Genomic DNA, 27,468 nt, shown 5'->3' on the forward strand with positions numbered 1-27,468 from the left:
AGAACTACTCTGGCTGGATTCCTCGGATGCTTAATCTCAAGTGTCACCCCTGCTCAGTGCTGGGTTTTGATCTCTTTCTTCAAGCACGTCAGGGAGCGGTTTGCCTGCAGCAATAGGCGAAAATTCAAGTTCTCTTCTCCCTTTCCCTCCCTTATGGGTAAGTTTCTGTGTTAAAAATTGGTATACCACGCTCGGCCACAAATTGTGCTTTCTCCTGAGCGCAGGCTTTGAGCTGAAATATCTGATGAAAGAAGAGCAAAGTGATGGGGCTTTGCTGGGTGAGTGGGTTCCCCCCTTCAGACAAAACTTTTGGATCGTGTAATTTCTTTAAAAAGAAACTAATTTTTTTTGGTTGTTGTTTTGGGGGTTTTTTCCGCGTGTTTTGGGGTGGGTTTTCTGAGCTTCAGAGCAGGTTTAAAACGAAGATACCAATCGAAGCGGCTGTGCCGGGCCGCGGCGGCAGCCGTTAGGATCCCGCCTTGCCCCCGGGCTCAGCTTCCTCCCGGGCGGGGCCCGCGCATGCGCCGCTGTCCTGCCCCGGCGCTCTCCCGGGCCGCAGGGGTGCGCTGGCTCCGCCCCTTCCGCCCATTCATCGCTGCGGACGGCGGCCGGTCTCTAGCGGTAGTGGTGGTGGCGGCGCGGCCTGCCGGAGGAGGCCTTCCACCGCCCGCGCCGAGGGGCCTGCCCGTTGAGGGGCGGCCGCTGCCACCTCTCGAGGGCCGCCCGCCCCTGGCGCTGGGCCTCCCGCCGCTATGAAGCTCGTCAGGTGAGCGGATGGAGGCGGATTGCTGGCGGCAGGGGACCCGCGCCTTCAGCGGGCCTAGGCCCAGCCCATGGCGCGAAGGCGGCAACGGCTCCCTATGGCTCTCTGGACTGCCCCCAAGAGGACGGCGGGGCGGGGGCGGCGGGGGTAGGGGTCCCTGCTCCCTTCTACCGCCGCCTCAGCCGCAGCTGGGCGGCCTAGCACAGCTTGGGGCGGGGGAGGGGGCTCCCTGCGCGGGGCCTGTGCAGGTCGCTCAGCGAAACCACCCCGGGTTTGATTAGAGCTGTCTTGCAGATACTAAGAAACTTCAAGCGTTCCCTTATCTGTCCAATGCTGTCCGTTTCGCCTGAAAAGAAGGTGCTGAAGTCAGCAGTGTGCTAGGGAAGGGTCTCGGGTCCCGGTGTTCGGGTGGGACCGGGGCCTGTCCGGGTTTTTGTCTTGCTCTTGTCTGATGCTTTGTTGCCCACTGGGCTCTGGGAACGCAGCTCGTCTGTGAGAGCTCATCCTGTGGCCATACACGATGCATACTGCTTTCCATACAGGGAAGTTGTGTGTGGCAGTGAACTCTTTAGAATTTGCTTCCTTTTCTTTAATTCTCAGGTTTCTAATGAAGCTGAGCCATGAGACTGTGACCATCGAACTGAAGAATGGGACACAGGTGCATGGAACTATCACAGGTAGGGCAGGACGCTAGACTACAGCAAAGTTGTCATCTCCCACCTTTATGCTAACGGCTGAGCTGAACTTCTTTGTTTGGTGCTCCCTCTTGTGGGGACCTTCTCTGTGATGTGCAGGAGATGTTCTTCATAATTCACCTCTTGAAGTGCAAGTGTGAGATGTGTTTGTTACAGAAGAGCTTGGACGTCAGCAGGAGTTGCTGGGAACAGTGCAGAGCTGTGACCAGCCTGCTTTCTGCAGGCAGCCACAAAAACACTTGGAAGTTTCAGTTGTCTTTGATGTATTTGTGAGCAAATTCACCCATGGTCAGACTTACTCTTGTGTCATATTTTTTATTTCTGATGCAGGCATCCTGGCCTACATCAGGAACAGTGTGGCCAGCGGGAGCAGGGAGGTCATTCTGCCCCTGTACTCGGCACTCGTCAGGCCACACCTTGAGTACTGCATCCAGTTCTGCGCCCCTCAGTTTAAGAAGGACATTGAGACACTTGAACGTGTCCAGAGAAGGGCAATGAGGCTGGGGAGAGGTCTTGAGCACAAGCCCTATGAGGAGAGGCTGAGGGAGCTGGGATTGTTTAGCCTGGAGAAGAAGAGGCTCAGGGGAGACCTCATTGCTCTCTACAACTACCTGAAGGGAGGTTGTAGGCAGGTGGGGCTTGGTCTCTTCTCCCAGGCAACCAGCACCAGAACAAGGGGACACAGTCTCAAGCTGCACCAGGGGAAGTTTAGGCTTGAGAAAGTTCTTCACAGAAAGAGTTATTGGCCATTGGAATGGGCTGCCCAGGGAGGTGGTGGCCGTCACTGTCTCTGGAGGTGTTCAAAAAGGGATTGCATGTGGCACTTGAAGTTTAGCTAGTCATGAGGTGTTGGGTGATAGGTTGGACTTGATCTCTGAGGTCTTTTCCAACCTTACTGATTCTATGAACAGGCTTTTAGGAGATGGTGCTGGGAGGCAATGAATTTTCTGCTGTCTTGAGCCAAATTGGGGGCTTTGCTTACAGGCTCAGGAATGAAGGATGTAAACTCTCCCAGACTATTGGTAAAGGCAGCGTAAGCATGGTGTTGTCTTAGACTTTTAGCAGTGTGGACACATTGGTGAGGTAGTTTTGCTACTGGTAGTGGATATTCAGCTATGTTTCTGTAAGATGTCTCATGTAGTACCTCTGACCTTGATTGTGAAATAGCAGTGAAGATGTTGAAGCCAAATCAGGTGAGACTTCTTTTTGTAATGCTAGCACAGATGAATGGCAAGTATTAAGTGCTGATATGGTTTTAAACCAGTTAAATCATGCAAATTTGGAGGTTGGAAGAGATCTATAAGGGTCATCACCTGCTCTACAGGGAGCAGGGACATCTTGGACTAGATGAGGTTTGGTTTTGTGTGTGTGCAGTTTGGATGTAAAATGAACTCTGAGTTTGGGTTTGCTCTGGTGAAGCTGTGCCAGGGGAAGTTTAGGTTTGATGTGAGGAGAAAGTTCTTCACAAAGAGAGTTGTTAGCCATTGGAATGGGCTGCCTAGGGAGGTGGTGGAGTCACTGTCCCTGGAGGTATTCAATAGGGCATTGGACGTGGTGGCACTTGGTGCCATGGTTTAGTAGTCATGAGGTGTTGGGTGACAGGTTGGACTTGATGATCCTTGAGGTCTTTTCCAACCTTACTGATTCTATGAGCTTATGTGGAAAGGCATCTTTGCACGGTTGCAGTGATGTTAATGAAATGAGTTTGAAAACATAGGATACAGGGCAGAAGGCATCCTGACTTGGGAATCTGGTCCCCTGCTGCTAACAGAGGTCAGTGGTAGAAGTCTGGAGTTGTTGCCATCCAGCAGATGCTTCTTTGGGGTACTGAACTGGAAGTTGTAGGGAAAGCCTATGTGGTTCATGGTATGGTTCTCACGTACTAGAAGCTGTGCAGGCCTTTGTTTGCTTTAGTATCAGTGAGGGCTCTTGTTCTGGGAAGGTTGGTGTTACTGCAGAGATGTCAGGTGAGGCACCTTGTCTTTAGTGAAGCAAGCCCTTACTGTTCAGCTAATGAACCTTGTTACTCTCCCATCCTTTGCTTGCCCCAAGCTACTTCAAGAAGCTTTTCTGCCCAGGCACTTAAAAAAATACTGAAACTAGGTAGTCATTTTCGGGGGGACTGCTTAGGTACTTTTTTGGCCAGCAGCACTTTGCAGAGATTTGGCTAAGCCCAGACCTGGCATGGTTTTGCAGCCAGATTCATCCAAGCTGTGATTAGAACTGAAAGCACCACTCTGGGCCTGATTGCAGCACACTCTGTTGAACCCGGCGAGGTAGGAAGCAAACAGCTTGTCTCCTGACCTCTGTGCTCCTGCAGGCGTAATTGCAGAACAAAGGCTCTCATTTTCTGCTAAGAATCTGTACCAGCTCTGAACAAAATCCATGTCTCTGAAACGGCAGTCTTCCCTTGATGCTGGTGCATGAGCTCTGTTCATAATTGCTGTGCTAACTGTACAGTCCTGTAATCTCCCCTCTGGTTTGGTGTGTTGGAGGAGGCTTGCTGCAGGGACAGGTTCACCCTACAGAGACCAGGGTCAGGTGGAGTGAGAGGACAGAAAAATAGATGGAATGAATGCAGCAGAGGAATTCTGCTGGTTCTGGCCTGCTGCTTCTGTTACTTACTGTGGTGAGACATCCTGCAGTTTGTCTTTGCAAGTCGATGAAATGAGACAGTAATTATTGTTACCACAAGGGGTTGTTTGTGAAGTTCAAAGACGCTCAAGAGTTGTGTTTGTGTGGGTGCCCTGTCACTGGATCAGCAGCTGCTGGGAGAATGTAGACAAAATATGAGAAGTGCAGGTTTGATCTGGAGAAATTGCTGTGAATTTGGTCTTCATAGTTTGAGACCAAACCCTATGCAAGGTTTGTAATGTGCAAAGTGAAAAGTAAGATGGTGGGGGTTGGTTAGTTGGTTGGGGGTTTTCTGCTTCTCAGGGATGTCATTTGATACCTGTCCCCAACCACTACACACACTGTCCTTTCAGTGTGTGTAGCACAGCAGAATGGGCACAGTGCATGTTCCATGCAGTTCTTACCTGCAGGCTGTTCACAGGGTTTGTAAGCAGTGATTGTTCCCTGCAGCAGTGTGGTTTACATCCTTTGCTAGGATGCAGCACACCAGCATTCAATGGCTTTTATCAGGAAACAAAGGCTGCTTTGCCAGTTGGTTTTTTTCTGAGGCTTACAGAAGGAGGAAATTGCGATGTTGGTTTTATGTTTTCTTTATATTATGTTAGTTTTATCTAAGTTTATTTCTTTTCTCCAAGGTTTGGTTTGCTTTTTTTAAAGCAGTAGAAGGACAGAGCAGTACTGGATTTGTGTAATAAGCAGCAGTTTATTTCTTTGTTCAAACAAATTATTGTAACCATTTATACAAGGGCTGTTGCAAGAGCTAGACAAAAGTCTCTAGCAATGAGATGTTGCAGCAATGGATAAATGAGTGAGCATAATTTAGAGAACAAAGACAGAGTCCTTGCCTTTGGTAGAGGCTGAATTGACAGGCAGAAGCAGGCATTGATGAAGGAGGTAAATCTGGCAGCATGGGCAGCAAGGACCTTCCTCCCTGAACTTAGATGTGTGTTGTTTCAGGAGTGGATGTCAGTATGAACACACATCTCAAGGCAGTGAAGATGACCCTGAAGAACAGAGAACCTGTGCAGCTGGAGACACTCAGCATTCGAGGGAATAACATCCGCTACTTCATCCTGCCAGACAGTTTGCCTCTGGATACTTTGCTGGTAGATGTTGAACCGAAAGTCAAGTCCAAGAAAAGAGAAGCAGGTCAGTTTGTGCTTGCCCAGGCTGTGTTCTGCTGTTGTGTGCGTTTTAATGCTCCCAATCCCATTTCAGTGTGGCAGTAGCTGTGTTTTGATTTCTGAAGGTTTGATACTGAACTGGCCAAGTCTGTCTTGCACACCTTCTTAGTCTCTGTAGAGCCTACTCTCATGTGGAGTTACATTTGGCTCTTGATATGTCTGGTTTTGAAAATGGAAGTGTTTTTAAGCTTGAAGTAACTTTTAACCTCTGGCAGTCTCAAGAGTTGACACCAATGGGTGTACATGTCCTCTTCTCTGAGCAGCTCCTGTGTTTCCCCAGGTTGTGTGGAGAGACACTGCACTGTGAAATATCCACTAAACATCAGAAAAGGTGTAGGTAGCCTTCAGGCAGTCTTTATGTTTTGCCCAGCAGTTAATCTGTGTGGGTTTAAAATAACGAGGTGCAAGTGCAAGCTAATTGTGCTCTGAGTCCATGCTGTACCGTTTGTCCTGTAATTTAGAGCTGAAGCAGTTGAGCTCTGTGAGCATATGCTAGAAGTTGCTGTGTTTACCTCATTGGTCTAAGGAAGCCTGAGGTGTATGCATCACAGTGAGAGGTGTGGCTGCTGTCTTCATAGAGAGTAAGGATAAAGTGGACCTCTCTGGGCTCTTAAAAATAATCACCTGACAACAGGGAGAACTGAGCATGGTCAGTGCTTTTGGTTTTGTTCCAAGCCTCACACTGCCATGAACAGCAGCATCACTGTTTATTTCCTTTTGGGGGGAAGCCAAGGTGCAGGGGCAGGGCTGTTTGCCTCAGTGTAATAGCCCTTGTGTCTGCAGTGCACGGAAGCACTCTCAGACTGCAGCTGTGTTTTCTGCAGTGCTTTGTCTGCTGCGAAAACATGGCTAGTGCTGTGTGGCTCTTGCACTTCCACACAACAGGGAGGATTTATTGGTGGTTTTTTTAGCTCAATGCTGACAAACCTGTCAAATGGTGGTTAATTTCTAACAAGCTTGTAGGCTGACCTTGCAGCCTGGTGTGGCAGGGGATGTTTCTGTAGGAAAAATGGGTGAGGTGACATGTCAGACCCACAGGACCTCCAGGAGATGCTTTCAGCCTGAACTAGTCTGTGATTCTGTCTCCTTTTACCATTTAATAGCAGTATTTAAAAGTAAGAGCATGCAGCCAAGTGTGTAGCTGGCAGAGGCATCCTTGAGCTGGTTGGTGGTGGGGTCCTTTCAGCATGCTGCCCTTCCAGATGGTGCTGGAGAAGCTTGGGAAGCTCACAGGGTGATAGAACTCCTATTGCCCCTCAGCAGAGTGTTCTGGGACTCACAGTGTGAGCTGTGGAAAATGCTTTTGCTGCTGTGAGGAATGGCAACAGACTGCTCTTGTCTTGCATCTGCTTTTTCTGATGCCTGGAAAACTAGGGGTTTATAACCAGAAAGAGGACTAGCTCTGTCAGGCTTACCCCTGGCAGGGGGGAGCAGCCAGCTATTGTACCCCCCTGCTTTGTGCAGGGAAGCCAAGGACTGACCTAGTCTGTGGCAGCTGGGTACTAAAACAACCTGACCCAAACGATGGAAATGTCAGACCGCTTCTGAGCATTAGCAGACTTCATACCTGCCTGCATGAGCGCAGGGATTACAGTTATGCTTGATACAAGAATGTTTTAATGACAGTGGAAGCATGCCTGGGTCTCATTTGATTTCTCTTCTTGTTTCTTCTGCGAAGTTGCTGGAAGAGGCCGTGGCAGGGGCCGTGGCAGAGGCCGAGGTCGTGGCAGAGGAAGAGGGGGCCCCAGACGGTAACTGCTTGCTGCACAACTGCTCCCAGCTCTGGGCAATTCCAGCTCTATTTTTTTTGTACAGGTCTTGTCTATGGTATCCATTTTTAATAAACAAAAGTGTGAGAACGTTGTCTTTCCGTTGTTAGTCCAGCCTGGGGAAGGAGGCAGGGCCTGTTTCAGAGGGAGCTGCAGGTTGTCCCTGGTGCTGTTGGTTGGCACTGTCAGACTTCAGCTAGCCTGAAGGCTGTGCAGCTGCCTCTTGCTTAACTGTCCCAGAGGGGGAGAGCCGTGTTGGTGTGGTTTGACCGTGTTTGGTTGACACGAACCCCTCTGCACAGTACACTTGGCATATACTAATGGTTACATAGCTAAGGCATGGCTGTATGTCTGTCTTTAAAGTCCACACCTACAATTTTTCCTGTTTTCTATCACTTGAGGCTTACAATGGAACCATGTTGCTTTCTTTATCAAATACTCACATAAGGTATTATTAAAGTGTTCTTGAATCTGAACTTTGTCAAAGCTAGTTACATGGCATGCTTCTGGGTTGGATGGGCTTCTAAAGTAGCTTTACCACATTTCCAAATGACTTAAAGTGCATCCCCAGAAAAACAAAGTACAGCACTGTGCAATTACATCTGGAACTGGAACTTCACTGCTTGTGGAGGTAAGAGCACTTCCTATACATGTGTGTAGGGGTAGAGAGTGCTCTGCTGGACAGAGGGCAGTGGTGCTGGCCCTCCTTCTCTTGGATGCCATCCTAGTGACTTTGACCCTGTAGGAAGGGGATGGTCATGTTTGCTTGGCAAGACTTAAATCCTTTCACTCTGCTGGCTGCCAGCTGTCATTTCCAATAGTGCATGTGCTGCAGGAAGGCTTTCTTGAACCAGTAAGGGTATCTGCCAGAACTTTGGTGCAGGAAAAGCCTCAGCTGGTGGCTCCTGTCTCCACAGAGGAAAAGAATTACCTGGCATTGTGTGATGGGTCAAGGTACTGGTAAACTGTGCTAGCATTTGGGTGCTCTTCTCCTTTCCCCCTCTCTTACAGAGCCCATTTTAAAGCTTCATCTTGTTACAGAAGAGCTGGGTTTGTTTTTTTCCTCCAAACCATTGGAACATGCTAAGAGCACTTTTTTTAGTCAGTGTAGCACCCATGATTCTCATCTCTAAGTAGCTGCTACAAATAAGGGTTGCTGCTGTCTTCCAGAGGTGCCCAGATAGGTACTGATGAGGTGGGTGAGGTCTTCCCCAATCCAGCTGTTGGCATTCAAGCAACAGTAGAAACTCTTTCCCTCTTTGGTCTCTTCCTGATAAAAGTTATTAGTGCCCCCAGGGGTATGCACATGGTAGATGCTGCCACCAGCAGCCCAATCACTGCCAGGGCATAACCAGGGTAGTCCTTCGTCACCAGCTGCCCCTGCAAGGGAGAGAAGTCACACTGGGTCTGAGGGATCTGAGATGTCACAGTTCTGGAGCAAAGCTATGCACCTGGATCTCAACAGGACCTTTGAGAAGCTTTTGTTGTTGTTGTTTCCATATAGTTGGTCAAGCTTAATTGTGCCCAGACCAGAGCTGACAACTAGGCTACTGGGGAAAGTGTCTGCAGGCTGTGATAAAGAGTAGATTTTTGGCTTGATTGCTGTTTCTTAATGAGGTGGCAGAGCCTTGATCTCTGACAGGACTCTCCTGGAGCCTGTGGGCTCATGCTGACAGTCAGCAGGCCAGGGTCCCAAATCAGCCATGACATGAAAACAACATGCATAATCTGTTCTTGCATGCTGGGAACATTTCCATGATGAAAGCAGTGATTACTGCTCAGAGCACAGCAGCTCTGCAGAAGTGTTTTGGCCAGGAATTAAAATGGGAATTATGAAAACTTACTGCAGCCCAACTCAGTTCTGTTTAAATTTCACTGCTTTTAGTCAAAGTTTAGAGTTTGGGCTGGGAAGGACTCTCAAAGATCATCTAGTCTAACACCCAAAGCAATTTCTCTGTTTCTATTTACAATGATATTTGGGTCTTAAACTGGACTCCATCAGAAAGGACAACACAGTTCAATTAAGAACTGTAGAAGGGAAGTAGTACAGCACTAGCTCTAGGCCACACTTTCTTTCTTTGACCTGCAGGATGGCCCCAACCTGCAAGCTTCTCAGGTGCAGTTGTGTGGAGCACAGTTGTCCTCATAAGAAGTGAGTTAAAATGAGCCAGCTGCCTCACAACTGTTTTACCTGTGTGGCATCCCATGCTTGGTACTGCAGTGTTCCAGTGAGGATGTAGTCGGTGAGGTAGAAGAGGAAGAGGCTGATGATCAGCAGGGGGCTAGCAAATGCCCACATGATTTTCCAGTACCAGTGTGGTTTGTGTCCAATCATGGTGTGAAGATCTTTCTCAAACCTGTTTGAAAACATCACCAGTTTTTGACAACAGCTCTGTATCTTCAGCTGTTCCCTGGGGCTGAGGTTCTTCAAAAAATCACCTACAGAGCTACTTGGTTGAGATGGCAAAGGGGAGTGCAGCTGACCAGAAGAGTAATAAGCAGAGGTATGGGCTGGAGCACTGGCACAGAGTGAGGGTGAAAGCAAACTAGAACACACAGCAGGGCTTTCAAGGGGCTCCCACACTGCAGAAGAGGAGCTAGGAACATGCACAGCAGGAAGGGTCCCCATGAATTTCCACCTGGAGCAGGAGCTCAGCCCCTCCCTGCTGTAAGCTGATGGAGGAATGCAATGGGGTGGTCAGTACTGAAGAGAAGCCACTGCTCCTTTCTATGGAGTTTTCATCACCCACCCTGGTGTGAAGGGCAGGGCACTGCCCCTTTGCCTTGCTGACAGAAGTTTATCCCAAGGGGGTATTATTGTCAGCCCTGTGTGTCTTGACCAGTGGTCACTGCCCCAGCTGTCCTGCTCTGAAGAAAGGAGGGTTCAGAAGGGTACCTTCTTATCCCATAGATGTAGCACACAGCAATGGTTTCTACCAGCACGATGAGCAGCAGTGAGAGTGTGGCTGCATAGTCATTGAAGATGTCAAACCAGTAATTCCCAGCCTCCAGGGTGAAGATGAGGCCAATCACACAGTTAATGAGACACACAGCCCCTGCATGGAGAAAACAAGGCCCTGACATTGCACCTGGAAAACTCCCTTCTGGGGGAAAGGTCACACTGCTTGTGACTCAAATGCTGCTGGGGTTTCTGCTGCTTTGCAGGAAGCAGCTCAGAAGAGATGATAGAGCTTTTCCTACGGGAAAAAATAATTGGTTGGAAGAGACCTTTAAGATCATGAAGTCCAATCATTAACCCAGCACTGCTGACTCACTACTAAACCATGTCCCTCAGCACCCCACTACACTGGTGCTGGCAGCCTGTTTCAGGACTTGACAACCTCAGCCTCCCCTGGCACAACTTGGGCCATTTCTGCTTATTCTATCACTCAGCAGGGTTGAGACAACTGCTGCTTGGCTGCAGCCTTGTCACATTGCATGCAGCATCGGCTGGCACTGCCAGGCAGCCAGCTGAAACAGGTTGAGGTAGGACAACTGCTTTCCATGCACAAAATGGGAGCATGTGGCACTTCTGGCCAAAGATTGAGGTGGTTTGTAGTTGGGATAGCAGCAGCGTGACTGAAGAGTCACTGTGGGCATCTGGACACTAGTCCTGGCCCCTTGCCTTTCGCTGGTCTAAAGGAGCTCTGTGTGCAAATACACAGCCACGACTGCCCCAGTGCTTGGAGAGCTCCCAAGGGAAAGGTAAGTGCTGTACAGGCTGGGCAGAAAATCCCTAAGGGCACACACCCTCTCTGGCAACCTATTGGCTATTCCCTGCTCTCCCTGAGGTTGAAGGGGAACTCTCAACAGCTGTGGGTCCTTTGCTGACTGCCTGGCCTGTGCTGCACTGCAGCAGTTGCTTACCTGAGATGACCTCCTTGGGGAAGCGGCTGGAGATGAATTTGCTGTCTGTCAGCGGTGTCAGGATGGCTGCAGTGTTCCCCAGCATGCTGCCAATGCCCAGCATCAGCAGCATGAAGAAATAGAGCACGGAGTAGAGCTGGGGCACCTCCATGTTTTTGATGGCTTCAGAATAGACTATGAAGGCCAGGCCCGTGCCCTGCACAGCCTGTGGGCAACATGACATAGAGTTACAGGCAGGCCCTCAGCTTAGTGAGGACATGAAGAGACCAACCCTGCAGCACAAGAACCCACACCTGTGGTGGTGCTTTGCACAGCAAAGGCAGGTGAGCTCTTTGCTGGTTTAGTCAAGCTGCACCAAAACTGGCATGGTGACACCTGGAACAAAAACATTCACCTCAAACCTCTGCAACCTGTCCTGCCACACAGCCAGAGGCAGGGGTCTGGCTCCATCCCACCCAGCTCAGTTGCTAGTCATGGAATCATTGGTTGGAAAAGGCCTTAAGACCCTCGAGTACAACTGTACGACTTTTAACCAAGTCAGCACGGAACCACAGCCCTCAGTACCACAGCTACAGGTTTCCTATAGCCCTCCAGGTGTGGTGACTCCACCACTTCCCTGCACAACCTGTTCCAGGCTTTGACAACCCTTTCCTGTGGCCAATGTAAACCTCTGCAGTGCAACCTGAGGCTGTTTCCTTTTGTCCTATAGTTTCTTTCTTGGGAGAACAGTCCAAGCCCCACCCCACTACAATCTTCTTTCAGGTAGTTGTAAACCAAATGACCTAAGGAAGCACCTTCCCAGGGTGAGTCAGATGCCCTCCCCCCCCACCCCACCCCCATCTCCAGGACTAGAACCAAGCCTCTCTGCAGCCCCTCCTGGACACAGTGAGGAGCAGCTGCCTGTGCTCTGGGAGCAAAGGAGAGGCTGAAGGGCAGGTATCCACTCACAGTATCCAGCTCAGCTTCTAGGCTGCAGTTTTTGAGCTGCGGTGCCAGCTGGGCGTACTGCTGCGGGTGGGTGGCCATGAGGAAGGCCTTCATCTGGCTGAGGTTGTCTGCTGTTACAGAGCCTTCTTCCAGGTCAAAGGCATTCATCAGCAGCAGGATCACCCTGGGAAAGATGACAGCAATTCAGCGACTTCCAGGCCCAGGCATAAAACAAGCTGGTTTTAAATCTTGTTTCCTTCTTCACCAGCTCTGCTGATCCCAGGCCTTTGGTCTCCCCAGGGGGGAACCCTGGCCCCCTCCAGCAGTCTTGGCACACAGGTGACCTTGCCCGCTGACTCAGAGGGGGCAGAGCCTGTGCCCACACTGCTGCTCCCAGACAGGCAATTTGGGTGCTGGCCAATGCTGGCTGGCATCTCTGTCCTTTTGCCCTCCGGTATCATGTCCACACCCCACCACCTCACCCAAGGTGCAGACACTGGCAGCTTGGTTTCCTCCCTGACCTGCAGATTCATTGAAAGCTGTAAAAGTACAAGTGTAACTGACACAGGCCCTGTGCCAGGGACTGCATGGGAGCTGCTGCTGCTGCTGGGCACCTCCAAAGCACCTAGTATCAACACTGGCTAGGAAATGAGGGCATAGAGAGCAGTCCTGCAGTGGAAGACTTGGGGTGCTAGTGGGTCAACAGCTGGATGGGACCTGGCAATGTCTGCTCAAAGACTAGAAAGTAAACTGAATCCCAGGCTGTATCAAAAGCAGCCAGGCCAGCAGGCTGAGGGAGGGGATTGTCTGCCCTGGTGAGACCCAGCCTGCAGTGCTCTGTCCAGCTCTGTAGTCTTCAGCACAGGACAAACATGGACCTGCTGGAGCGAGTCCCGAGGAGGCCACAAAAATGATGAGGGCTGGAACACCTCTGCTATGAGGCCAGGCTGAGAGAGTTGGGGTTGTTCAGCCTTCAGAAGAGAAGGCTCCAGGAAGACTTTTCTGCAGCCTTTCAGTATTCAAGGGGCTGATAGGAAATCTGGGGACATACTTTTTGCAGGGCCTGTAGCAACAGGACAAGGGGTAATGGTTTAAAACCAAGAGAGGCAAGATTCACACTAGATAGAAGGAAGACAGTTTTTACACTGAGGGTGGTGAGACACTGGCCCAGGTTGCCCAGAGAGGTGGTAGATGCCCCATCCCTGGAAACACTCCAGGTCAGATTGGATGGGAGCTAGTTGAAGATGTCCCTGTTTAATGCTTGGGGGGGTGGGAGGGTGTCCTTCCAATGCCCTTAAAGGTCCCTTCCAACCCAAACCATGGTTTTATGATCACTGTGAAGAGGCTGAGCTCTTGGCACAGGGCTTAGCCTTAAAGCAGGGGAATCTGAGCATCACTGCATTCAGCCCCCATGTCCCTCCTTGAAGCATGTGCCAGGCCCCAGGCATGGGGTAAGTGCAGCTGTGACTTGCCTAGGTAAAACACACGCTCTGTCTCTAGCCTGTGGCCAGAAGGGGCACCCAGCTGTCAAACGGCAAGACCGTGCTGACCTTCCCTCTCAGCCTCCAGCACTCTAAGTAGTGCCATTAGCTTTATTAGAGTACCAGCACATTTGCTCTGGGCAGCACTATCCCCTGTTATTTATTTACCTCCCCTCTTGCCTTCCTTGGCAAAGTTACCCTACCAACTTCCTCACTTCTGGGAACTTCTCCTCCCCTTTTACTCTGCCCTGAAGAGGCACAGCTGGAGTACTCTGCTCAGCTGTGGGCTCCCCAGAGACAACTGGAGAGTCTCCAACAGAGGCTATAAAGATAAGGAGATTGGACTTAAGAGGCTGGGAGACCTGGGGCTGTATAGCCTGGTGAGGACAAGACAGAGGGAATGTTTTCAATACTTACCAGCATCTACAGGGCAGGTGGTAAGAAAATGAGGCCATGCTCTTTTCAGTGGTGTTGGGGGGAAATATTTCAACCCACCACAAGCGGTGCTCAGTGACAGGACCAGGGGCAATGGGCATAAAGTGGAACCCAGGAGGTTCAATATGAACAAGAGGGGGCTGCCCAGAGAGGATGTGGAATCTCCTCTGGAGAGATTCAAAACCCCTCTGGATGCAATCCTGTGCAGTCTGCTCCATGTGAGCCTGCCTTAGCTGGGGAGTCAGCCTTGATCTTCAGAGGTTGCTTGCAATGCCCAGCAGCCTGTGGCTCCCCAAGAGTGCCTGCAGCAGGCAGGAGAGGAGCAGCACTTACTTGCTGAGGCAGCTCTCATAGTTGAAGGTGGCCTTGAAGCCGTAGATGGAGAAGGTGACGATGCTGGCGAAGATGGAGGTGGTGCTGTTGATGAGCGAGACGATGACCGCGTGCCGCTCGCAGTTGGTGCTGGGCTCGTTGTAGCTGGCGAAGGCGATCAGGCTGCCAAAGCCCAGCCCCAGCGAGAAGAAGATCTGCGTGGCGGCGCTGATCCATGCCTTGGGGTTCAAGAGCTGCTCCAGCTGCCAGACAGGCAGAGTGTTGCTGTGCAGCTGCACACAGATGCCTGGCACTGCCCTGTCCACTCTGCAGGACGGGCACAGGCCCCTTGATGCATCTGTTGCAGCTCAGGATGTTTCTGGGCAGGGCTTCTGCCCATTCTGAAAGCTACGTGCTGCAAGCTCCACCAATAGGCAGGTCCTGCCCTGCACAACTGTGGCACAAGAGCCTCCAGCTGACCCCAGCCAGGGACTCCAGCTGCCAGAGGTAAGTTACTGCTGCAAGCACTTCAGCAGGCTTTAAAAGCCTGCGTGCTTGGTAATTGCCAGCAGGTCAGGAGGAACCCAGCGCGGCTGCTGTACCTTTGGGGTGAACATGTAGATGAGGCCATTCACAGCTCCGTGCAGTGTCAGTCCCCTGATGAGGTAAATGATGAGAACACAGTAGGGCAAAGAGGCTGTGATGTAGACAACCTGCGGGGAGGAAGGGCAAACACCTTGGTCTAAGGAGTGCACAAGACAGGGCTAAGCCACTCTCACACCACTAAATTGTCTTTGCCATCCTGCATTACCCTTTAAAGACACATTTTCAAATCAATCTCGTGTTTGGGTTGGGTTTTAGGGAACAGGGATTTACTGGCAGTAAGGACCTGTGCCACTCTTCCCAGAGGCTTTTCTTCGACTGGGAAACAACCCAAACTATTCGCAGCATTTAGTGGAGGAACACCACTCTGCAACTGCCTCTGAAGGACTCCCTAGGCAAAGGGCATCTGTCATCTGCTCTAGGAGACAGGTGAGCAGACCTCATAAAAGGTCAACATCAAACTACTTGAATTCAGGTGTAAATAAGACTAACTCAGTGTAACCCAGAAGGGGGCCAGCAGGAACTAAATCTTCCCGTGAGTTTTTGAGCAGACTCCTGGATTTGAGTCTCAGTGTTCAGTCTCCATGTTGGGAAAAGCTGCTTGTATTACAAACAAGGCAGACCCCAAATCACCTTCTCCTGGCTGGGATGGAGCCCAATGGCTAAGACAGAAAATTCTATTAAAACTAACTGACAGGAAACCTCCTTCCTCAAGCTCTTGGGCAGAGAAGAGCCTGGGTGATAACCAAATACTGCTCTGATGGGCCCCTGCCAGCACTGCCTGGCCCCATCACAAACCTGGCTTTGCAGCAGCATCTCCCCAGGGACAACCCTGTACCTGCTGCCCAAAGCTGCTGCTGTCCCTGCAGAGGGGATGCCAGGGAATCCCTTGCACCCCCTCAGTAAGGCTCTACCATCATGACACTGTTCCAGTGCTCTTGGGCTATTTCCTTCTGTTTTGCCCCCAAAGCCAGCTGCAGAAAGGTGAAGAGGTTCTTTAGTTTACAGGCTCTTGGTTTTCTGCATCCAGCTAAGATGATTGGGGGATTAGAGCCCTCAGCTTGCTGCTTACTGCAGGCTCAGCTGGGACATTGCTGTTTGTTCTCCCCACTCCTCACAACTTCTGCTGGGAATGAAAGCTGAGCAAACCTGTCTGGCAAACCTCTGGTTTTCCTTGCAAAGAGAAAGGAACAGATGTCTCCCAACACGGCTTTGCTGTGGCCAGTGACCTTCTGCAGGGCCAGCAGCCTCGTGGCTGCTTCTGCAGCAGATGTGGCTGCACATAAAGGACTTCTCTGAGCCATTGTTTCACTATCTCTCAGTGTTTCAGCTGAACCTTCTTCAGTGGCAGCTTCACAGGACAGCAAAGAGAGCAGGGGTGAGCTGCCTGGGGTCAGTGGTTGGACTTCATGATTTTCAAGGACCTTTCCAACCAAAATGATTCTCTGATCCCAACAGCAGCCACGGCTGCTGCTTTTCCACACAGGCTGGGCAGGCTCTCACCTTGCCCGTGGACTCGGTGCCACGGAGGATGCAGAGGTAGACCATGAGCCAGGCCAGCGTCAGGCAGAGCACCTGCTCCCACTGTACGCTGCCGCTGGCCTCCAGCGCCGGGGAGATGTTCAGGGTCTGGCGGTACCAGAAGTACTGCGTGGAGGAGGTCTTCTCACATTCCTCCTCATAGCCTGTGCGGTTGCTGTTCAGGGGGCAGGTGGCCCATGGCAGGGGGTCCTGTCAGGGAGGGAGGTGGGGAGAGCTGTCAGCAGGTGGGATGAAGGCAAGGGCAGCTTTTTGCCCAGGGCTTACTTGCCTGTACATTGTGCCTGGGGCTAGAGGTGACACTCTCCCCTGGGGATGTCTTCTGACCTCCTCCCCAGGAACTGATGCTTTCTGATCCACCCCTCTAGGGATGACTCTTTCCCTAAGGGCAGAACTGTTCTGACACTCTTCTCTGGGGATGACCCTCTGATCCTTTCCCCCCAGTGCCAACCTCTTTCCTGCCTTCAGCCAGACCCATACCAGAGTATAGGACACCATGGCCACCAAGGCACATGTGAGCAAGGCATCATGGTGCTGCCATGATCTGCTTTGCATGGTGAGAAGACATCAAACACACCCAGGGACCCCACAGAGGGGAAAACCAATGCCTCATTCTTCCCCCCACCCCCAAAAAGCCTTAGGAGGGTTTCCACAGCTTTCCCCACCCCCAGCTGATGACAGTACCATGAAACATCCAGCGCAGAGCCACCGTAAGTGGCCACATGCCCACACACCTGGAAGGAGTGGAAGAGGTACCAGAATGCCCAGGCATTTATCACGTTGTAGTACATGGAGAGGAAAAAGGAGACGACGACACTGGCAACACCTGCGGGCATGGAGGGAGGTGCAGGGTCAGTGGCAAAGCCCCCATATACCCAGGCCCCTGTAACACTGGGGCTGGCATGGGGGGAGGGGGGTTTTGGCCATGCCCAAAGCATGCCCTGCTGCTGCAGCCATCTCTTCCTGGTGTCTGGGCCATCCTGCACTGGGTTTTATACTTTAGCTCCTAGGAGGGGGTGAATACGCAATACATTGTTAAAATGAACGTGAAACTGAGGCTAGTTTCTGTCACCAGGGTACTTCAACATCCTGAAGTCATGAGCAGACATTGGTAGGCAGTGACAGCAGGAACTTAAGGCACCATTTTGTCACACCATGTGGAGTTTATTGAGAAGCTGCTCATGGAAGCACCAGAGGATGCTCAGAGTCCAATGCAGGCAGCCCAGGGGCTGGGTTTAGTGCTGGCCTTCACACCATGATTTGGGCAGCATTGAGGTCCTGGTGGACTTACACCTCCAAGTCCAGGGACCCAACACAGTGAACTGGGGTCTGACCCCAGTGTCCCATAAGGTGCCTGGATAACCACTTTGCTCAGCTGGGTATGGCCCAGGAAAAACCCAGCTCTCACATGGTTTCTTCTCTGGCAGCCAAAGCTATCTGAGGGCTAGGTGTCAAGAGGGAGGGCACAGGCTCTTCTCACTTGCACCCTGTGATAGGACAAGGGGTAATGGATATAAACTACATCACAGGAGGTTCCACCTCAACATGAGGGGGAAATTCTTCGTTGTGAGGGTCACAGAGCACTGGAACAGGCTGCCCAGGAAGGTTGTGGAATCTCCTCTGGAGACTTTCAAAACCCATCTGGATGCATTCCTGCGTGCCCTGTGCTAGATTTTGTGGTCCTGCTCTGGCACAGAGGTTCGACTCAATGACCTTCTGAGGTCCCTTCCAACCTCTAACATCCTGTGACCCTGTGTGCTCCCCAGGCACTCAGGAAGGCAGAGGACAGCTGAGCACATACCAACTCCACAGAGGTAGGGGCTTATGATCTTCCAGGCACCGATGCTGCCCTGCCGCATGCGCTGCCCCACGGCCAGCTCCAGGTAGAGCAGCGGCATCCCCTCGGCGATCAGCATGATCAGGTACGGGACCAAAAAGCCACCTGCGAGAGCAACCCAGAGCAGCATCACAAACACCACTGTGCACAAACTGCCCCATGCCTGTGCCAGGAGCTGGCTGGGGCATCCAGCAAGCTGAGGGCACGGCACCAGGCTGAAGGGCATTCACAGGGTTTGAGGCCTGTCCCAAGTGCTGGGGGCGCAGGGAATTTTCCACAGGGACTTGGCAGAGCTGAGATTTCTGCTGTTAAACTGTGCCAACCGGCACCCTGCTACGGCTGGGCTGCCCAGGTGCCTGGCAGGGGTTTGGGCAATGTTCGGGGCTGGGGCTGTTAAAGGGTAACTCACAGCCAGCCAAAGCCTGTGAAAGATCACGACAGAGGCTGAGGGAAAGTTTTACTCTTCAATGAAAGGTGAGAGCAACATCCATGTTGAAGGCATGGAGGAGCTGGAGCGTGTCCAAAGCAAGACAGTGAAGCTGGTGAGGGGTCTAGAGCGTGACTCCTGCCAGGAACAGCTGAAGGAGCTGGGACTGTTTGGCCTGGAGAAAAAGTGGCTCAGGGAAGGCCTTCTCACTTTCTATAGCTACCTGAAAGAAGGTTGTAGCAAGGTGGGGTCAGTCTCTTCTCCCAGGTAGCCAGTGACAGGAGGAAAGGAAACAGCCTCAGGTTGTGCCAGGGGAAATTAGGAAACATTTCATCAACCCTTCAGGTGCAGAAGACTGGAACTAGCTGCCCAGACTAAGTGGTGGAGTCTTCACCCCCTGAAGGGATTTCAAAGTTTTGTAGATGTGGTGCTGAAGGGCATAGTTTAGAGGTGACTTGACAGTGCTGGGTCAGTTGGATTTTATGATCTTAAAGGGTTTTTCCACCCTAAATGATTCCATGGATAGAGTTTTCAGTAAGTACTAAGTCTGGTCTGGCTTAAAAAAACCCAAACACCACAAAACCCAACCAAAAAGCTCCCTCCAGCCCTGCCATGCTGGGCCTGCATGAAGGCTTTTGCCACAGAGCACAGCCCCTGGGACACAGGTACACAGCCTCCCCTCAGCCCACATCTACTCATCCCTGCTATCCCCACACAGACTGACACAGGGATGGTCTTGAGGAAGAGGAGCAGCAGGAATGGCCAGGTTGGGACTGAGGGAGAGAAAAGGACCTTTGTGTCCAGCGGCAAGGATGCACTGCTGCTGAAATTTCTGCTGGGCAACAAAAACTAATCCTTGCCCTCGACTTGAGGCTCACTTCAGAAGGCTGCTGACCAAGTCAAACCCTGGATTTTTGGGAAGGCTTTCCTGCTTCCCCTTTTACAGCAGGCCAAAATATTTACGTAAACATCTCCTGTTTGGGATTTAATCAGCAGCATTAACATTCCTTGCAGCGGGCTCTGTGCAGCGCCTCAGAGCAATCAACCCCGGGCAGCGCCCGAGGCACACAGCTGCAAACACACACTGAGCAATAATCAGGTTTATGCTGGGAATTAATTTCCCACCTCCTGGCCCTCTACTTATTAACAACTCCTTTGTTAGTCTGTTAGATAACTTCCTATGCCCCAAGGGAGCTGCCAGACGTCTGAGAGCTCCCGCAGCTGCTCCATCCCAGCGGGGTGCTGCCACCAAGGGGAGTTCTGCCTCGTACCACGAGAGGGGAGGGGAGGGGAGGGGAAAATCAGCCTTATTCCCCTTGCAAAGGGTTTCCGGCCCTCCCAGCAGCGTTATCACATGCTCAGCACTGGTTCTGCCACCTTGCCATGAGAAGGAACTCCTTCAGACTTGTTCTGTCACCCAAATGTCTGATAACCCAGGGGACAAGGACTGATCCCTGCCTCCATACAGATCCTCCTCCTGATAGAATAGAATAGACCAGGTTGGAAGAGACCTTCAAGATCGTCATGTCCAACCTATCATCCAACACCACCTAATCAACTAAACCATGCAACCAAGCACCCTGTCAAGTCTCCTCCTGAACACCTCCAGTGATGGTGACTCCACCACCTCCTCAGTGGTGCTACTGTTCATACACTCACAGAATTCTTGGGGCTGGAAAGGCCCTTTAAAGGCCATCTAGTCCAACCTCCCCTGCAGTGATCATTGACTAAAGCAGTATGCTCCAAGTCCCATCCAACCTGTCCATGAACGCTGGAAGGGATGGGGCACCTCCCACCTCTCCAGATAACCTGTGCCGAGGTTTCACCAGCTGTCCCAGTATTTCACTACCCACCTTTACCCAAAGGTTAGAACCAAAAGGCCTCATACAAGTGCCCCAAAGCAGCCACATGAACCAACGCCTCACCTGCTGTGAATCAGCACAGCTCCACTGACTCCCTGCTCTATACCTGCCCTTGTTTCCTATGGTGCCAACTACCCACAAAAACAACCCCCCAGGCCAGACCCCAGTAGCTGGCACAACTTGTGGCATGTGCCCCAGGTCTGGTGGAGACACTGGGCTTGGCCAGCAGCATCACCTCTGCTCAGCATCCTGTCTGGTCACCAGAGGCTCCCCACTGAAGGCTCAGCACCCATCCTGCTGTAAAACCACCCCAGCATTTCAACCTGGCCCAGCCTCCTTACAGTGCTAACTGCACCTGTGAAGTTTGAACCCCTCTGCTCAGGAGGCAATCTGCTGATGAAGAGGGCAGGAAATCATAAAGTCTGCCAACCCTCACTTTATGAGTGTTATCAGTGTAAGGGCCCAGCTGCTCTGCTGGGCAGGACAGGCTCTGTGCTCTTCTGCAGGCAAGATGCCAAACATGCTGCTGCTGGCATCCCTCCTGAGCCCCAGTGCCTGCCACATCCAGCTGTCAAGTTCCTGACAATGCTTTGCCTGCATGATTTTTTCAGACCTGGAAAGCCACTGAATCCTCTAAGTGGGCAGTGAGAAACAATACAGGAAAGGCAAGCCTGCTGTCAGGAGGTTTAGTTTCACAGCAGGGAGAGCTGCTTTTCCCCAGGGAAAATACAAGCAGTGGAGAAGCTTCTTTCAAAAACTTGCTTTTCTGAAAATAAATAAAGCCAAGAATTTTCAGGTTAATCAAGTGTTCTGATTTTTTTAGTTACACTTCAGAGAACATTCACTATCTGCTGTGTTACTGATGGCCAGCAAGCAGCTAAACCACACAAAGTCCCCAGTGTCAGTGTTTTGCTGTCCCTCAGGCCATCTGCCAAGACTGACTGCTAGTGAGCTAATCCTGTGCACTTTAACTGCATGCAGGAACACTTGCATGCTATGCTCAGTGTCAGACATGAAGTCTTTGCCCTCAAAAGCATCTGGGTAGAGCAATACAGCCACAACTGCAGCATGTCTGTCACTAGTGCTACCTGAACCACCTAAGAAAGCTTCAGCAACTGCAGCATCTAGCTTCTGCCCTCACTTCTACCACTATATTACCTAGATTTTTTCCAGCCCTGATCCCACAGGGCAGCTCTGATCCATTCCCAGTGCTCAACTGGCTTCTCAAAAACTAGCATGAACCAACCACCACACACAGTCAGAAGCAAGCAGTGAGCCAAAGCACAGAAGCAGCAAAAAGCACTCAAACTCCCCTTCCTGAGAGGGAGGCAGACAGACCAGAAGCAAACAAGGCAGATGCTCATCATGTCACTTCAAGTAACTGAGCTGGGCCCAAAACTGTGGCAACAAAGGCAGAGCAAGCAGCAGCATAACCCTGGCATGTTTTATAAAGAGAGGCTACTCATAAGGGTTCTTCATGGTCATTAACCAGTGGCAGCTGTATACCACCAGAGATCATTAGTTATCTAATTAGCTGACACAATTTCTAAGGAAGAATGGTTGCAATACAGACCTCATCCTTCTTCAATTTGGACCTGGGAGAAAGATAAACTTTCAAAGAGCTCTTGTTTGGGAACCCAAAACAATTTGTTCCCCATCTTCAAAGTTTCTGGGGAGGGTTTAGCTGTGGAACTGATGATTAAGGAGCTTCAGCCAACTTGAAGGCAGATTTGTAGCTAAGCTATAAGCAAGCAAGGCTTTGTAAAAAAGACACATTAATGACTAACTTGAAATGGCACAGCCAATCCTTACAGCAAATCAGCAGGAGTGTCTTCTCTTCTCAATGTACTCCAAGTCCCCATACAGGAACCCCCAAGAACTGAACTAGTTTGAGGCCTTCAGTAGTTCAGCAGGGGGAAAAAAAGTAGTAAATGAATGTCGCATAGACCTACATCTCTGACCCTACTTCCATCCCTTCAGAGAACCTGAGCCTTCCCACAGCTTCACTGTGCTGGCAGGAAATGAGTGCTTCTCTAATGAGGCAGCTGTCAGGCACCAGCCTTGTGCTACAGAACATGAAAAGTAAAGCAGCAATAGAAGAGATTGGAGAGCAAGAACCTGCCCTGGACCCTGCCAGGTGGGCAGGACATCAACGTGGACAATGTGCATTTAAAGCTCGCTGCACCCCTCGGCAAGGGAAGCAAGAGGTACAACCCACACTCACCTCCTCCATACATCTGACACAGGTATGGGAACCTCCACACATTGCCCAGGCCCACAGCATAGGAAATGCAGGCAAAGACAAACTGCAGGGGATTGTCCCACAGCGGCCGGGACTTCTCCATCGCCCGCTCGCAGGCAGAGCTTCCAGCAGAGCCTTGCTGCCTTCAGAGCTTCAGGTACTCTGCCAGCCCTGCCTCAGACTCCACACCAGCCCAGCCTGCAGGGGAGGGCAAGGCGGAGGAGCCAGGCTTGCCAATTCCTATTGAGCTTTTTAATTACTAATCTTATTAACTGCAGTAGGAATGCTGGTAAATAGATTATAGACACGCAGGGAACGATAAAAGCGGTGCTGTGGGTGCAGAGCTGCTTGGGTTTGGGCTGGCATTTCTGGGAAGGATGCAAGCCCAGGGATTTTTATCAACTCACATGCCAGCCTGACATCAAGAGGAACTAACACTGGAGCTACAGCCTGGGTTGGAAATGGGACACTTCTTCCTCGGGGCACTCTTCCCCACCAGTGGTGTTCCTGTGCCTGAGGCACTGGCTGGGATTCGACAGCACAGGGAAGGGGTTCCCACACCATTAGCACTGGGCTCAGTGGCTGTCAGAGCTGCTACTCTTAACACTGTTTCTTGCCCTAAGCACGTGCATGGCCACCCCGATACCCTGGTGGTAACCCCAACTAGTCCAACAGACTCTGCTGTTCCAAAAGATGGCCTCAAAACAGTCTCCATCAGCCACACATGTCCCTAGCCTGACCCTCCAGGAATACTTAACCCCGCCCATGCTCTGCTTGCAGACACCTTACTGCAGCCTTCTAATAGCTAAAGGGAACCTAAAAGAAAGATGGGGACAGACTTTTTTAGCAGGGCCTAATCTGAAACCATAGGAGAGTGGTGAAATACTGTCCCAGGCTGCCCAGCAAGGTGGTAGATGCCCCATCCCTGGAAACATTCCAGGTCAGGTTGGACAGAGCTCTGAGCAACCTGGTCTAGTTGAAGATGTCCCTGCTTATTGTAGGGATGCTGGACTAGATGACCCTTAAAGGTCCCTCCTGACCCAAACCATTCTGAGATTCTATGTGGGAGGATGAAACAGCCCCAGACTCTTTTCACTTACCTTCATACCCAAATCCCACTGCTGCAGATGAACTCTTCTGAGGGGCTGCTGTTTTAAAATACACAGAGGCCACTGAGACAAGGTGCCTGTGACCTGCTGCAGAGGTAGAAGGACACAGAATCGTCTAGATTGGAAAGGACGTCAAGGATCATCTAGTTCCAACTCCCCTGCCATGGGCAGAGACACCTTCCACTAGATGAGGTTGCCCAGATTCACATCCAGCCTGGCCTTGAAAACATCCAAGGATGGGGCTTCCAGAGGCCTTTGGGTTGTCTGAAAGCACACTGAGTTACCAGATCTGAAGGTGAACCCTGTGCACTTGGGCCTCTGCCAGGGTACACATTGAGCTCAATCCCTTCAGACAGGTCTCTCACTGAAAGAGGCTGCCGACCCTCTCTCCAGCAGTGAAAAGGGTCTGCACAAGTCCAAGCCTCCTTCCCCTCTCTGTACTTTTTTTTTCAGGCCAGGACTGGGCACCTTTCAGGTCCATTTTACAAATAAGGCTCACTCAGCTGCTGCCACTCCTCCAGCACCAAGAACTTGCTCCCTGCCAGGGCTGTGTGCTGCTCCAGCCTCCCATCAGGCATTGGCAGAGCTGAGGTTCCAGCTGTGGGTACAGGTGAGAATCCCTACCATGGGCCTTTGGGCACAAGCCCAAGCTGCACAGTATGGCACACAGCACTGAGACCAGCAGAACCACATGGGGGACTTGCTGCCCAGCAGGATGAAACTTTTCCATGCTAGAAAAGGGGACTGCAAGAGGCTTGTGCATCTCCCATAAGGGAATGAACTTGAGCAGTGCTGCAAATGGAGGCTGTACCTGGGAAACAGCAGGGTTTGCTTCACCTTTCCAGAGTTCAGCTCTGAAGGAGCTTGTGGCTATTCTGCAGCATCCTTGCAGTTGTTCTCTTGCCCACAGAAGGGCAACGTGGCAGCCAGCCCTGCAAACACATCTCCTGGGTAACACTCCTTCTGCTAGGAGGAACAGTCCCAGGTAATTTTAGATCCACAACTTACTAAATTCAAGGGCAGACACCGAGATGTGTTAGCTGTTCCACACGTGACAGCTCTTGGAGATTATTAGAAGTGAAACATCTGCCCAACTATTACAAGTTTTGCACTGAACAGCTCACAGATCTTCCACAACAGCTCATTAGCAGCACTTGGGATGCAGCCGCAGGAACAGATGACTGCTGCTGCTGAGCATCATCAGGTTAAACATTCCCTGGCTTCTGCACCTCCCTCCCATTACATTTCAAACTGGTGTACTAATGGCCTGGGGAGGCTGTGGAGGCAGAGGGGAGTGGTGTCCTCAGCCCAGGTCAGGCCAGATCAGGAAGTCCATGTGCAGTGAAACGAATCCTTGTCTCCCTCAAACCTCAGCCTCACGAGCAGCTGGGATCACAAACGGCTGGAGGTTTTTTATAGAGGCAGTCATGCACATGAGCACCCAGCAAAGAACCCATCACCCTGTGGCTCCCTTAGAGACAGGCTTTGGGGATCTTTGAAGGCAGCTAAACAGCTAACATGCAGGATTTCTTGCTGTGAGCCTAACCATACACACGTCAGAGGAAATTATCTTCTTTGAACTTCATTTTGGTTGGGGAATGACCTGGCTTTTATCTTCAGGGACAAAGACAAGACTCCAATAGACACATGCAAGAACTTCTGATCATTTCACTGCTCATGTTAAAGATCAACTAGAAAGATGTTTTTCACCAAGTACCTGACAAAATTTGAGAGTGTGGGGTTTGGAGGAACAGGTAAGGATAGTGAGGAGTTCATCCCCATAGCATGCCAGAGCCTGATGGGACAGTATGAGAATTGCCCTGTGTAAACCTAACCAGAAGCAGAGAATCTCTCTTAAGTGAAACTGGAAATGCTTAGGTGAAGGTTCCAACTGAAAATCCTGGGTTTACATCTCTCGTAGAAGCCAAGCACCTCCCCCAGCTACTTCAAATGCAGACAAAACCAGCATCTCTGGTCCCAGCAACAGGCTGGGAACCATGAATCGAGGGTGTGAGAGAAGTTTAACAATTCCATAGGTGGAAACAAGGGAGGAAGGAATAACAAGCAGCAGTGGAAAAGGTCTGCTACAGACTCAATGATTGCACTGTGCAGCCTAGACATTAACAGTGGTACACCAAACATGTGGCACTGTAACCCCTCAATTTAGAGATGACCCCTCTGGGCTTCCCTTGGTGAGCCAGACCTGTGGGAGGGGGACAAAGTGTCAGCAGGGCCTACTAGCTCCAGTGCTTAGATCCTGCCATTCCTAGAGACACTCACTTCCACCTGGAAACACGCCGGCTCTTAGTGGAGGAGAAAATGAAAAGGGAAGCAACAGAAGGGCCTCTACAGCCTCTGCAAAGATTCAGTGATGCTATGAAGGGAAGCAGATGCACAGCTAAGACAGCAGCAGCTCCCACACAGTATTTTTGTTTGCAGTCACAGTCACTACTCTGAGCTCCACTTTTCCTTTAGGAGGAGGAAAGAATCCAGCTGGCTTTCCAGACCTTTGACAACTCCCAGGCTATGCCAGCTGTTGGGTGACCATTATATGTGTAACTGGAGATGATGGTTACTTCTCCAAGTAGTCACTGGGATTGCAATTACTCCTTCCAACTCACCACTACTACTTGCTGCTTAGTTCCAAACTCTAGCTTAACCTGTATCCCAAAGTCATAGCCAGCCCCTTAACCACTCTCAAAACTGTTTTGCACTACCTCAGCCTACAAAAGCATGCCTGAGCATTCCTTGCTTTTCTTTAGCATCACAGCTCTATCCATCTCCTGACTGGGTGGGTTTGCAGGGTGTGCCCTCCAGGAGGCTGCACTCAACAGTTCTGATTCACAGACTTGCACCCCGCTCACGCAGACCTCAGAAGCAGCCTGCATAAAACAAAAGCCAACACCTGGCACCTCCCTAAAATCAAACAAATCAGCTGGCCTAGTCCATCAGTCCTTCTGCTTGTCTGCTCACAATTCCTGCTTCCTCTCTGTCAAAGCTTGCCTGCAGCTTGGGGAGGACTCTAGGTAGCCTTCCTGTCCACCACCAGCTGTCACTCGTGAGCTGTCCTGGCAGGGTGGCGCACCAATCACCCAGCACCACTGTCACTTACACTGCACACTCCAGTGACAGCTTCCTATAAATAATCATTACAACATAATTTTCAGAAGTCTGCTGAAACAGAATACCAAGTATCTACTCACTTTATTTCGAGAAGAGCTGACCCCAAACAGGCTGCTGAATATGTCCAGGCAAAGTCTCTGATAAGGAAGGCAGATGTTGCATTGAGGGAGTGTGCAGGCAGCCAGGGCAGGAATCCTGATGCTTTCAGTGGGACAGTGTCAGAATTAAGGGCCACAGGGTAACTCTGTGGCACCTTCTCTGCTCAAAGCCAGTTAGAAACATTGACAACAACAGTAACGCCTCTTACCTGCTCACACACAAACTTACCTCAAAGTCAGATTCAAAACCAATTTAATGTGTTTTAAAAGGCACATCCTCCTAGAACAGATCAAACTGTTGAAGCTCAATCCATTCAGCCACTTGACACCTCAAAACAATTCACCTCTGTTTCCTGAGCAAGAATATTTTACAGTGGTGTGACAGTAGTTGGTACCACACAGAAGCCAAGAGCCATCCAGACAGTGCCAAGAGAGGGGAATCAAACTTCAGTACTGGAATCTAAGTGCCTGGCAGGTAACTCTGGATATATTAGGAGTGTCCCAACTGAGCTGTCCTTGCAGCAGTTTATCATACACAGAGGAGACTATTAATGTGTACTG

At 50.9% G+C, this 27,468-nt stretch overlaps 2 protein-coding genes across 5 annotated transcripts; one reads left to right on the top strand and one right to left on the bottom strand.

The window, feature by feature from the left end:
* The first annotated feature begins 572 nt into the window (after positions 1-572).
* Positions 573-7,135, top strand: SNRPD1 (small nuclear ribonucleoprotein D1 polypeptide). The gene is made up of 4 exons (XM_068152838.1): positions 573-766; positions 1,364-1,440; positions 5,050-5,241; positions 6,955-7,135. The coding sequence occupies exons 1-4, from the start codon at positions 753-755 to the stop codon at positions 7,029-7,031; spliced, it is 360 nt and encodes a 119-aa protein (XP_068008939.1). The 5' UTR covers positions 573-752; the 3' UTR covers positions 7,032-7,135.
* Positions 7,136-7,223: 88 nt separating this feature from the next.
* SLC6A20 (solute carrier family 6 member 20) lies at positions 7,224-27,108 on the bottom strand. 4 transcript variants are annotated; one of them, XM_068152835.1, is made up of 11 exons: positions 26,890-27,108; positions 18,011-18,151; positions 16,944-17,035; positions 16,174-16,401; positions 14,670-14,780; positions 14,089-14,330; positions 11,861-12,023; positions 10,913-11,117; positions 9,942-10,101; positions 9,237-9,402; positions 7,224-8,425 (listed from the first exon to the last, which is right to left on the bottom strand). In XM_068152835.1, exons 2-11 carry the CDS (start codon positions 18,123-18,125, stop codon positions 8,276-8,278), a joined length of 1,632 nt encoding a protein of 543 aa, XP_068008936.1. In that variant the 5' UTR covers positions 18,126-18,151; positions 26,890-27,108; the 3' UTR covers positions 7,224-8,275. The 4 variants fall into 4 exon arrangements, with proteins under 4 accessions (XP_068008936.1, XP_068008934.1, XP_068008932.1 ...); XM_068152833.1 differs by lacking the exon at positions 26,890-27,108 and adding an exon at positions 23,678-23,768; XM_068152831.1 differs by lacking the exon at positions 26,890-27,108 and adding an exon at positions 22,560-23,591.
* Between the last annotated feature and the right edge of the window lie 360 nt (positions 27,109-27,468).

This window comes from Melanerpes formicivorus, unplaced genomic scaffold (genome assembly GCF_026170545.1).
Source record: "Melanerpes formicivorus ecotype bairdi unplaced genomic scaffold, bMelFor1.0.p_v2 SCAF_24, whole genome shotgun sequence".
NCBI lineage: Eukaryota > Metazoa > Chordata > Aves > Piciformes > Picidae > Melanerpes > Melanerpes formicivorus.